This window comes from Octopus bimaculoides, chromosome 1 (assembly GCF_046866305.1).
Source record: "Octopus bimaculoides isolate indiv1 chromosome 1, ASM4686630v1, whole genome shotgun sequence".
NCBI classification, from domain to species: Eukaryota; Metazoa; Mollusca; class Cephalopoda; order Octopoda; family Octopodidae; genus Octopus; species Octopus bimaculoides.
In genome coordinates, this window is record NC_142928.1 from 147,079,146 (window position 1) to 147,092,886 (window position 13,741).

The 13,741-nt window shown below is 33.7% G+C and overlaps 1 protein-coding gene across 1 annotated transcript in view; it reads right to left on the reverse strand.

Moving 5' to 3' along the window:
* LOC106868126 (nucleolar protein 58) overlaps nt 1-13,097 on the reverse strand; it is a 16,388-nt gene extending 3,291 nt beyond the window's left edge. The window contains exons 1-12 of the mRNA XM_014913260.3: nt 12,981-13,097; nt 10,331-10,407; nt 10,099-10,151; nt 9,455-9,579; nt 8,917-9,053; nt 5,164-5,228; nt 4,408-4,542; nt 4,161-4,306; nt 3,159-3,285; nt 1,861-2,024; nt 177-311; nt 20-78 (exon numbers count right to left, since the gene is read on the reverse strand). Coding sequence (XP_014768746.1) covers nt 20-78; nt 177-311; nt 1,861-2,024; nt 3,159-3,285; nt 4,161-4,306; nt 4,408-4,542; nt 5,164-5,228; nt 8,917-9,053; nt 9,455-9,579; nt 10,099-10,151; nt 10,331-10,407; nt 12,981-13,025 — 1,268 coding nt within the window. The 5' untranslated portion in view covers nt 13,026-13,097. The remainder of the gene's footprint in view (nt 1-19; nt 79-176; nt 312-1,860; nt 2,025-3,158; nt 3,286-4,160; nt 4,307-4,407; nt 4,543-5,163; nt 5,229-8,916; nt 9,054-9,454; nt 9,580-10,098; nt 10,152-10,330; nt 10,408-12,980) is intronic.
* Between the last annotated feature and the right edge of the window lie 644 nt (nt 13,098-13,741).

A 13,741-nucleotide genomic window follows, 5' to 3' on the forward strand; every position in this document is an offset into this window, starting at 1 on the left:
TAACCTAAAATCAACATACCTTTTATTTTCATACTTATCAAATGTTTTTCCTTTTCCATGCCCACTTAGTCTCCGTGACTGCAAAACAGAAATAAAATAATGAAAAATCAAAATACTGAAGGCCTCAAAAGATTTCAAAGAAACACAGAGAAATTCATAATAAAATAAGCACTTACATTGCCTTCTTCCATTAACTTTAACCGTTTTTCTACTTTCGCTCTCTGTGCAATTCCTAATTCAGCACTATCATCTTCGCCAAGTGCATCATATCTCACAGCTAAGGATACCTTAGCAGCAAGGGAACGTGAAATCTGAAATAATTACTCAATTTTTAGACTTGGCAATATAACCAAAGACCAACTGTATGTAAAGAAAAAATTTACTTTTATTTCAAAGAAAGCCAATGAGTATTACAATATCATTTAACCTTTTACAGCCCCAACCCACCTCTGAATCCAAGATATAAAACCAACAATGACATTTAACTTTTTATCATGTAAACCAGCCATATCCAGCCCAAATATTTTACCTAAATTATGTTCAAACTGGTCAGATAAGGCCTCTCACACCTACACTATGTTATTCTAAAAATAATGAGCCATATCATCAAAATCTCAAGCAATGCAAGATAAATCCAAAACAATGTAAAAAAGCACTCAGTACACTCAGCAAAGTGATTGGTCTAAGGAAGGGCTTCCAGCTGTAGTAAGCAAACCAAAAGTTCGGAATCTGGTGCAGCCCCTGGCCTTGCCAGTTCTTATCGAGCTGTTCGACCCATGTAAAACAGACTTTAAATGAAAATGATGATAATGTGAATAAGCACTACATTCGACAGAGTAAATCACCATCATCATTTAGCACCTGTTTTCCATGTTGGCATGGGTTAGACAGTTCGACTGGAACTGGTAAGCCAGAGAGCTGTACCAGGATCCAGTCTGATTTTGGCTTGGTTTCTATGGCTGGATGCCCTTCCTAATGCTAGCCACTCCAAGAGTGTACTGGGTGCTTTTCACATCACAGGTGCCTTTCATGTATCACAGTCAGGGATGCTTTTTACATATCACCATCATTGATGAGAGGGGCTTGACTGCTAAAAGGCTAGGTTAGGATCTTTCATCATAATAAGAACCCATTTTCTAAGTTATTTACCAACACCTATAAATCAAAAGACAAATTCTTTCAGAGTGAAATGGTGCATTTCATTTATTTAGTTGCCTACAGCAGGTGGAATGACTAAAGACTTTACTTTACTATATATTGTCTCCATTTCTCCTTGATAATATAGGTTGCATACTCATTCTTACACATGTATAGAATAAGAACGATGGTCAATCATAAAAACAGTCAACCCTTTCGTTACTAAGGCAGCTGTAGCCAGCCAAGAATATTATTTGCATGTGTCACCAAGCAGCCACAAATGGTTGAAATAACTTCATCATATTTTTCATGAGAATTTCAGTGCAAATCTCAATAGGACATTTGTGAAAACATGATTACACTGTAAACAATTGAGTTACACTGTTCAACATCTCAAGATGTAATTTAATGGGCAAACCTTTCCTCCTAAATTTGTAGCCTAAAACTTACTGAGCAGCATAGAGATAGAATTAAGGAGACATTTGGCAAAATGCTGTGTGGCATTTGTTAATCTCTTTACATTCCAAGTTCGACATCCAGGGTCACTAAAAGTGCCAGTTAAACACTAGTTTGTTGTTAAAGAATTCCACTTCCCACAAGGACCTGTACCTACATTAGGAGATTACTGCAGTCTTTATATTCAAAAAGATATGTTTGATCTGGCTCATTTTCAACCCCTTTCCATCTTCTGTGCCTAATACAAAATGCAATAAAATAACTTACCCTTCCTTTTAGCTTCGCATTTGTCTGTGAAACAAGTGCTGCATGATAGATAAGTCCATATTTAGGGGTATCATGCATCGACTTAATTGCTTTAAATAAAGCTTTTTCAGCTCCTAATATCTGTACAGTAGAGGACGGATGTTTTGCCAAGGTTAGAAGAGAACCTGAAGTAAATGTAGAAAAGAATAACAACTATAACACAGTCAGAAAGTCATTGCAATCTCAAAACAAGAACTCACTAGCTTCTTGCAGCATTACATAATTAGATGCTAAAGAATGTTCAAATGAAACTAAGCAATTTAAACTGGTCACATCTGGCCTCCTGCTTTATGTTCAGATGAGATAGATCTAATCTCTCACACCTACTCTTACAATGTCATTCTAAATATAGACAATAACATCATCAAAATCTCAAAACTATGAGATAAGACACGATTAATTCACAAAAATAATAAATAAGCTTTATATTTGTCAGAGTAATATGAACACTAAAGGGTTAAATATGAACTTCTATTAAGTTGTAAAGAATATATTAGTGCTCGAAATTTGTATAAGGCTATATATGACTTGCATTGTTGGAAAGACAACATAGAAGTCAGATTCATGAAAATAATCCAATAAAAATAGCAGCCATTATCATTATTGTTTAATGTCTGCTTTCCATGCTGACACAGGTGGGATGGTTTGACATGAGCCAGCCAAGCGAAAGCCTGCACCACAATTCTGTGACTGTTTTGGCAGGATCTTTACAGCTGGATGCCCTTCCTAACACCAACCACCCAGCAGAGTGAATGTAGTGCTTTTTATGTGGCACATGCACAGGCAAGGTCAGTTTTGACAAGGTTTTTATAGCTGGATGCCCTTCCAAATGCCAACCACTTTACAGTGTGGTCTGGATGCTTTGTAAGTGGCACTTGTACAGACAGGATCACCAATTAAGTCCTAGGGTCAATAAATTAATGCTATTGAATCATAAGACCACATTGGTTAAGGTGGTCCAAGATACACACTGCATGATAAAAAATATATACTGGTCAAGGCTTGAATCACCTTTACCCTTTAGCATTCATATTACTTTATCAAATGTGAGTGATTCTTATTTCTTCACACTGTTTTACATTAATCATGCATTATCTTCAGGCTTTGAGACAATGTGATTTAGTTTTTAGAATGACATTAAGTAGGTATGAGAGACCAGATCCACCCTCTTTGAACATAATGCATGTAGAATATTTGGGCCTGATATGGCTAGACTAAATGCTTAACAATAAATCCCAAATTTGACAAAAACAACCTACCTGCATGTGCTATCAATCTGGCACCAACATGTTCACCTACAAGGACTGTAAGATTCGGTGCAATTGCCACCATGCGATTTTTTAAATAATCAAACAATGTCGCTCGATATTCAGAGATTTCTATGATCTGAAATACAAAAAAGGCCATTATTAATAAAGAGAATGAAATAAAAAAAACAATACTCGAAATGCAGACAGAGTAGCTGATACATTGCAGCTAAATATTGACATTTTCAAACTGGCTTTTGGTGCTTCATCATGGTTACAAACAGCAAGAACTTTTACTGATTGTAATAACTGGGTGTTTTTTTTTGGGGGGGGGGTCTTTTTGGATGTGATATAGCATAGTGTTTCCAATACAATGCTAGAAAGGCCGTCTCAGTATTATTTTTACTTTTGTCATGGTGAGAGATAGCATTTTCCTAAATCTTGCTTTTAGCTTAGGGCAAGCATTTCTGTTATTTCTATTTTCTTCTTGCAGTAAGTTCATCTCAACCGAGACACAAAGTACTGGACGAGTACCCAAGACAGAATGAATAGATATATGTGAGTACTTGCATATTTAGCCAGACATGTGAAATGGGAAGCTTCTTACACTTGTGGTGATGATGATAGCAGAACTTTTTTTTTTTTCTGAGCTGTAGTTGATCTCTGCTACTACTTTGAGAGTTGCTACTGTATTTGCAATCACTACTAGACTGGAAAAATGTAAAATATAAGTTGCTTGCTCAAGATCAGAACACACAGCCAGGAATCAAACTTACAAGCTTACATTTGTGAACTGAATACTCTAAACTTATGTGCCTTCACATCAACCATCTAAGGACATAAATGGTCTTTCCAACAGACTTCTGCAGTTTCTATTTGCTCAATTCAAACCTATAGTGGAAGGCATTTGCCCAGATGTTGCACAATGGTATCAAATATGAAACCACATAATTATAAACTTAATTTCTTAACCACATAGCCACACCTAAACAAAAAAGTAAAATCTTCACCTACCTGTTTACATAACTCTTTAATATTTCTAATATCCTCATCTGTTATTTCAGTGCCCATTGATATTTCTGCTGTTACCTTCAGTTCCTCTTCAACCTCTTCAGGGAGAATGGAAGAAAAGTCTAAATTTGCAGCATTGGTCCTATCACCTAAAAGGGACAAAAATTAGGAATTGCAATCAAAACCTAGTACAATAGTGAAACAAAGTTATCACAAACTACATAAAACACACAAGAAGAAAAAAACTTACCCATTAAATCAACAACTTTAGCAAATGCAATATTATCTAGGACTATTTTAGATAATTCTGGAAAATGCCAACCATACCATTCCTTAGCTCTCATTACATAATTATTGAGTTCTTTGTCTAAATCATCAAGGAGTGCTGCAAGAAATATAAAAAGTCTATAATTAATTTCAAAATATACATTTCCAAAAAAATCTACATGTAAATCAACAATTAGCACATCCATTCTTATTAAATTTTTTGTTACCATAATTCTATTTAAACACTTTGTTCCAGTAAATGTTCAAAATAATGAAAAAAATTAATAAAACAGCTTTGTCATTATTAATCTGGAATTAACATGAAATTATTAAGGGAAGAATTTAACTTAGATCACTTAGGAAGTTTATATTGGAGAACCAAGGGTGATCTCAGATTAGTATCAAACAGATTTAACTATTAAAAAAATTAAGAATTTTACATATATACCTAATTTCTAAAAGTCTAAGTGCATTGTTTAACATTTTTAGTGCCATTATTTCTGTTGAAATATCATTGTTTTAATTATTTTGCAATTAATGAAGAATTTAGTAAAATAAACTGGGGTCTGGATCAAATAAGGAATTTTGATGGAAAATTTTAACATGCTAAGTTTGTATTGTGGAACCAAGGATGATTGTGGACAGGTTGGTATGAAAAATGCTAGACTAATATTAAGTAGAATACTATCAACTTGATCATTTGTCATGGTCAAAACACACTGGTTTAATATTTACTTACTAATTGCTTGAACAATCATCGTGTCAACTTTATCAGGACTGAACTTCAGTTTATATCTTGAGAGGCTGCAAACGAAAATTAAAACAATAACTACCAAGATAGGAATACACCTCCATTGCAAATACATCTCCAGGGAAACGTCTAATCTTTACTCAACACATAATTTTAATTTATGTATCTCTAGTATTGTGTAATTTAAGAAAAATTAATTTCAAGCATTGCAAAGTCAGGATATTAACCCTTTTGATACCAACCCAGCTGAAACCGCCTCTGACTCTGTAGTACAAATGACTTGTTTTCATAAGTTTTGAATTAAAATCTTCCAAGGCTTAGTCACAATTTATGTTCCGAACATCAGCTTAATGATAACTAAGTTATTTTTCTAAATGCTGTTATATTTAAAATTAATTGAAAGAAACAGAGAATCTCAAAATCAATACAATAAGAAAACATTTAACAATTATTTTAAATTTTTTCAAGATTAAAAAAAATAACCAGAACTAAAGATCCAACCAAACTGATCATACGACTGCTAATTTGCGAGTTTGTTACAAAACTTTCTTCATAACCATGTAAAAAGAAAAACCTTTCGTTATGCTTGTTTCTCAAAATATAACCCACAATCAGAATTCGGAAAAATTTCTATTTAAGTATTAAGCCAATGTCTCAGTGGTAGTGACGAATAACAGATTCATCAAGGTAAATATGTTTATTGCCTTCATCATAGACTCTGGCGTAACAACTTACAAATGAAAAATACAAGAAGGGATAATTAACCCTTTCGTTACCGTATTTATTTTGAGCTGCTGTTTCTTTCAATTAACTTTAAATATAACTAAGAATTTAGTAAAATAACTTAGTTATCATTAACCCTTTCGTTACCATATTTCTAACCAAATTACACCCCTTATGTGTTTCAATTAATTTCTAACATAATCATAAATTTAGGCTGGTTTCATTAAACAACTCTAACTTTTTTATTTATCAACATATTAATGTGATTTTTGGAAGATAATTTAACGAAAGGTTCTCAACCAATTCTATACCAAAACTTTTGTCACAAAGTGACTTTAATTACAGGTAAATTCAACAAAATATAAAATTATTTTAATTTTTGTTCAAACATCGCTATAGAAAATGGGTTAAGCTAATATTCAATTGGGTATACAACAAAATATTATTATAGAAGAGTTGTGCACATTACTGGATTTATTACTGTCTCTTTTGCCAGTATAAAATTAAAATCCAGAGCAGTACCCAGTATTTGATTCACAAATCTTTTCCAAACTTTGATCCCCCATTTTGTGCGCTTTCCTGGCATATACTGTCGAAAACGCACTCGGCCTTTATAGCCCACCATATCCTCATCTATAAACTGTTTTATATGTGCTTTGAACAGTCTTATTTTAAATAAGGGATCAAAGTTTGGTTTTCCACGTACTGGTGTACTGCTCGTGTCTCTTACATGTAGATATTGAGTCAATTTTAAAAACCGTATCCTCGTCATTATACTTGAGACATATTCTTCGCCAAAGGGTTCATCACTACTCCAGTAATTTGTTATTCTAGGTAATTTTCTAATGCCCATAATAATATTTATGGCAAATATGCTTTAATTTCATTCAAGTTTATGGGAAACCACAAACTATCCTTTTTTACGCTTTGTTTACATTTAGCATAACGGTTTGTTTCCGCCGTAATCAATTCAAATAGTTACATCGGAAAAAGCAAAAAGTAATAGTCTAAAGCTATACTCTCCTGGGTAAGACTGTGACTTGGTCCAGTTTCTTCAGAAAAATCACTGAAAGAAGGAGTTTTTAAATTTTCACTCCATTCAGGTACTAATTCATTCTCTTTATCGCTATCATCGGAGCTCTCGGATTCACTGCTTTCATTTTCGGAAAATGAAACCTCAGATTCATTATCAAATACCACATGCTTTTTTTTTTTCGGTTACAGAGTTAGATTTATCAAGGTCTTCAACAGAAAATCCTTCCAATTCTGACTCGCTGCTTGACAGAATAAAATTCGTATCCATTCTTTTGTCAGGATTACAAATTTTGAAAACACAACAGGAACAAATTTGGAAAAAAATCTCACAAAATTCACAAAATTAAAAAAACACGTTGATCATCGTACAAAACTATAGCTGAACTGTTTACACAAATAATCACGTGTTTTCACGAATGTACTAACGAGATTTGCTCGGATATTCTCATTTAAATATGAATAGGTGATTACGGGCGGCTTTGGGCGGCTTGGTCACATGAAACAAAATTTTTTTCGGGCGGCTTTGGGCGGTTTGGTAACGAAAGGGTTAAGTTAGTGTTAGGAACATAAATTGGGACTACGGTTTGGTGGAAGATTTTAATTCAAAAGTTATGAAAATAAGACATTTGTACTATAAAGCCAGAGGCAGTTTCAGCTGGTTTGGTATCGAAAGGATTAAATGGAAAATAAAAAAAAATTAAAAAATGGAATAAGCAGAACAAAAGATGTGGGATATAGAGTCGCTGAAGAAGTCACATAGCATTTAAACTGGCCATATTTGGGCCCAAATATTCTGTTTTTCTCTAACCTTTTTGGTCTCATATTCCTACTGAAACAGACTACTTTTGTTACAACTAATTCTGATGATAATGGACTTGGAAAACTGTCATTATTAAGCTAATGTTTGGAATGTAAACAATGCTGGAATTTGCATGAGGTTTTGGTTAGCCTGGGGTTACAGTAGAAGACACTTGCCCAAAGTGTCTCAGTGAAATGAATCCAAAATGATGTGGCTGGGAAGCAAACTTCTTAATCATACAGCCAAGCCTGCATCTCCTAACCACATGTTCTTCATTGAAGGATTTCCAGATCAAAGTCATTGAATCACCTACACCAAGGATTTTAACCTTTTTATGGATATTTCTATGTAGGCTGTTTAAGTTTCAATTAATTTTCACAAGATTGAGTTAATAAAATACCTAAAACATATAAATAGGATTTTATTGGTGATGTGGGTCCTACGAAACCTTTGAACTTAGAAGCCAAGCTTGATGAGTATGTCTGTCAAATTTTTGTCAGAATGGAAGATGTGACAAGTTAGTTGTGTATACCAACAGGATAACACTGTTATATTACGGAAATGGAGCTTTAACCACTACAAATGCTACAAATTGACAATTACACCCACTTTTTGTACCAAAGAACCAGCAACATAGTGTATTCTAAGTATAAATGCTACTCACAATATTGATCTTGTTATTCTACAATCAAGTTTTTATCTTTATAAATATTTAGTAATATTAACCCTTTAGCAGTTAAACAGGACATAGCCAAAATATTCCACCTGTTTTATCTTCAATTTGGCCAGATCTGACCTTTTACACCTGACCTACAGTATCATTATAAAAACAAACAATCATGTCATTGAAATCTCAAAGCTTTGAGGTAATGCATGATTAATTTTTTTTTAAATGTGAGTAAATAAGCATAAAGTTGACAGAAATCTGAATGCTAAAGGGTTAATATTCTAATGTCTTAAATCAAACAGTTGCTGTCTTTAAAAATAAGCCATTATCTCGGTAGGAAAATGAGCTAGGTTCATCAATGAAGAAGTTCATTGTCTTCATCGACCCCCAACTCCATATTTTGAATCTTATTAATGATCCACTAAGATAACTAAATCTAAAATAGTCTATGTGCACTTCCATTTATAAACTACACCACTGGATTTAAATATTACAAATGTGTACAGAAATAAATTACCTGTGAGCTAAACCTATATTCATAGCTGTTACCTCTTTGCTCGTGACACCACTCAGTAAATTATCAGCTTGCATCCGAATGCATCTAAACAATTCAACAACATTGGAATTGCAGACACAAGGGATATCAAACTTTTCCTATGGGCAAAGAAAACAAAAACAATGAATTAAATGCACAGAAACAAGATGCGATGTTTACATTGTCAAAACAAAAAATTAGTTATGATAGTTTTAATTAAACTTCTTAGGAAAAAATTTATTTAACAATATGATGAATCAGAGGAAGAAATTTACTCCAAAGAGTCTCAGGAAAATTATCCAAGATACTTAAAGATTGAATTTCTGAAGAATCATGGGCTTCTTTTGATAATCAGTAGTCAATAATGTGGAAATTACTACTCTTCCCCCAACAAGGTTTTTGGTAAATCAGAAAATACATTAGTTAATAACAGAACAGACATTACCAAATTACATCAGGGATAGAGAAATATCAACTAAAACAACACCAAAAGCTTTTAATCTCCAAGTGTCAGAATTACCTTGATGAGATTACCAATTTTGGCATCAGCAACAATCAATTCTTCTGTGGCATCTTTCACAAGTGTTTTCTTGAGAAATTTCTTTAAATCACTGCCTAACTTGCTTTCCACAGAAGCAGTAATTGCTGAAAGAGAAATATCACAATCAACAGCTGCAGAAACTCTTCTACGGTATATAGCAATTAAAATTGAAATTGTTTTTTATGCAAGACTTTTTTTTACTCATTGAAATGGGCAGGAAATGAAATTTTTTAAAATAATTCTGAATGACAAGAGATATTTTAAATTGAGATTTTGTTTTTAGTTAATTCACAATAATGTACCAAATTCAATTCACAAGGGATATTCTCACCACCAGAATTTAACTTGTTTAAAAAGAGAAACACAAGCTCAGTAATTGGTAGTAGAGATGATTGTGATTAGTTTTAGAAAAGAATCAGTCAGAGAATACAACCACGAAGCAGTCTTAAAATTTAGTTCCTACTTCTCTCATTATCATTGAGGTTGGTTGAATGACTATGTAATTGCCAAGACACGTTGGCAATAACCACCAAATCTCACTTGAATCACATCCTATTGTCTTGAAAAAAAAAATGTAGTAGCAGTGGCCTCTCAAGAGGAAAGGATATTGCAGATAAACTTACCAGCAAGACCTTTAGTTGTATCTTCAAATTTCTGGAAATATTTTAACTTTAATCTACAAAAAAAAAAGAAATTTCCAATAAGCCAAGTATGACTTGATTAAAAACAACAAATTATACACTGGGATACAGAAACAAGCATTACAAATTTTAGTTCAATAGAAAAGACCAAATTGAATTTCATATCAAATAGAGAAAATATTTTAATTTCAGTAGGATGAGATGCTGTACTTACATTTTGTTTGCAGAATCAGAAGTCTTAAAGTCATGAAATAAATTTTCTGATTTTGATAATTTGCTCTCATCTAATAGCTGAAAAGAGAAAAAACAATATTGCACTCAAATATTAAAATTGACTGAAAATGTAGTCATTACTTTTTTGTAATGTCAACTGCCTCAGAAGGCTCATTTAAAATCTTTTTTATGAGGACATTTAAAAACTGATTATTGATTTAGCACACAGATCTCACAGATGATTCTAAAAAAAAAAAATTCTACCCAAAGGTTCTCCTCCCCTACCAACTCCAAGCAAAGTATATTTAGTAGTTATATCAAAATTACTATCTTTCTTCCATCTTTTCTCCTACCCTAATTCTAATGCTTTCATAATTTCCTGTGCTTCTGGGGTGCTTTTACTGTCTCTGTCCACTGTGCTAGTTACCATTTTAACACGAAGAATTAACTACCAAGTTTTAATCCTTTGTTCTAAGTATCATATGTGATACACAGATAGGACATATTTCCTTGGTGTCCATGTTATATATGATACAATTTTTTTCAACCACCAGAGTTAACTTGTGATGTATGAAATGAAAGCCTTATATTCAGAACATATGAAACAAGGGCTATGAAAACGTTTAAGACAGGCAGAAGATTTTTGTCAGCAGTAAAAATTGTATTCTTGTCTAACATCTGATTAATCGATCGCAAAAGCGCTCTAACTGCGACCATTCAATCATTTTACTTCAGAAGAATGTATCTACTCCCAAGACGGTGTGAATTGATTTTGGTCGATATTGACAAAGCTCTTTCATATAATTAAGTACTATGTTAAGCATGTAATTATTGTTAAAGAATGAAAATTTCTCGACGTCTGTTTATTGTATGCTTCAAAATATCAATTCCTGCTTAGTTGGGTTCCCAATAACTTTCATGGATCGACTTTCTGAGCATTCAATCGCCGTTCTCAGTCACTGAACTGTGGACAAACTGGGGCACCGCCTTGCACCTCGTGGGGGTAAGTTGAACAGATCGACTCAAATATTTATTTCGGTACTACTTAAATACAGCCGTCCCGACGCATCTACGTAACGGTTTCACCAAAACTACTGTGACATCACATTACCCTACAAACTAATCCTAAAACTTTAACAGTAGTTTTGGTAAAACTAGATTACCTCCCCTCCATATCGTTTCGAAAATGCATCGGAACCTCTATTTAAGTAGTGTCCGTATTTCTTCAAGTCTGGTAGTCGGTTCTTATGACGAACCGCTAGATACGAAGACGTAAACAAACCAAATCCAGTTGTCAAGCGGTGACGACAGGCACACTCACATACATATATTACGAGGGACTTCCACACGTTCCGTCTATCAAATTCATTCACAAGACATCGACTAGCCTGGGACTATATAGGCACCTAAAGACGTCGTGCAGTGGGACTGAACACAGAACACAAGGGAATTTGGTAATTTTTCAGATTAACACCCGCACCAGGACGAAATTCCGTAACCCAAACCCTAATGAAGATCGTGTGGGTGTTAATCTGAAAAATTACCGGGAATTTAACTATACATACAGTATTTCATTTAACTCAGTTACATTTTTAACAATTCAAAAAATTTATTTTAGATACCTAAACTTTTGATAGTACAATCAATTAAATTGAGAAATGCAAGTAAAACCACAATAAAAGAGAAATTCTTTGTTATTTTTTCTAACCCTAAACACTGGATTCAAATCCCGAAGATCGGAGATCAACTTTAACTTTCCACTTTTTGCGATCGATCTAGTGTGATGTACTGGCGAAGCAGTTAAAGAGTCGGGCGAGCTGTGTTGCAGCATCTGTTCTGGATCATTGTGTCGTCCGCAACGACAGTGACAAGCTGCACCGGTAGTGTAGAGGGGAGATTTGCATGTATATGCAACTAAGTCTTCCTCAACAGAAGTCTTGCCCAGGCCTGCAAGTACCTGTGCAAATGGATGGTCAACTTTGATCAATGGAGGACTTCGATAGAAGACGAGACGATCGTGGTTGGAACGCCTTCGATGATGATATTTTGGAACTGATGTAAGTTTAAACAACCCATGACCGGATTAATTGATGCATGTCTTCACGTATAAATATTTAGTCGGGCTCATGATTTATTTGTTTAAAAATTAAAGTGCTGGCTTTATCTTAGTCTCCGATGTCCGCGTGGAGAGGGTAGAAATAAAACACGTGATGACATTAAAATGATGGAATTATTTTAATCACAAAATATCAGGAAAAAAATTTTACTTTTCAGACATTTTCAACAATTTGAACAGGCACGAGGAAGATTTGAATCGTCCAAGTAAATAAAAAAAATAACTTTTTTTTTTCAAAGATCAGAGAAATTAATTTAAGAAAATTTAAAATGAAAAATACTAAAATTAATAAATTATAAAATCAATTGTAAATTACATATAAAAAAAAAAATTTCTAGTCGATTTATTTAACAGATAATTACTTCGAAAGGACCTTATTTTGTCACCACGTGGACAAGGCATGGAAGGATCACGTTATGTAGGGCAATGTTAAATGATGACCAGGTAATGTGGCTTTTAGTTCATAGAAATGCACAAAAAACGTTAAGCAACGTGTATTACACAATATTGATCTCATTTAATTCTTATATCTTACCTTAAATATGGCATAGCCAGTGGCCGTGTCAAATAAAACCAACATGCTTGACGGGAGAGACGGCCTCGCAACGAAGCAGTCAACACCCTCGTGGTAAGAAAGAAAGCGTGCTTTACCGCTTTTCTCCCACAATTCCTAACTTCCGTTAAACAGAAGATCATTACCATAAAGCAATGGAGTAGTGTCGTAAGATCTTTCTATTTCTCTTTCCCTCTCTTTCTCTTTCTCTCTCTCTCTTTCTCTCTCTCTCACTCTCTCTCTCTCTCTCTCTCTCTCTCTCTCTCTTTGTATGTAGCACTTAATAAATATTAATAAACACTATGTTTAGCCCGGAGTGCTGTATATGAAATTTAAATATATTATATATATAAATATGATGGGTCGATTAATGCTGAAATTTGGCGGTTATAACGAGTTGGTTTACGGCCGAATTCAACCGCATGCTTGCACTTGCGTGCAATTATCGAAAGTTTTCGTTAATTATTTCAGAGAAATATAGTCGATTAAATTCAGCTCCATAAATGATAAGGTACTTATTTTATTAACATCAAATGGAGAAAACGTTAATTCTATCAAGGGAAATGAAACCACATCGAAATGTCATGAGCGATAATGCTATATTTCATTTAATATACCATAAATAATAGTTCCAGTAATTGAATATTTTAAGATGACTAACTGACTATATGTGACTCCTAATACATAATGACGACATAATTCACATTGTAGAATTTCAAGATACGTAGTGGAGAGGCCGCATT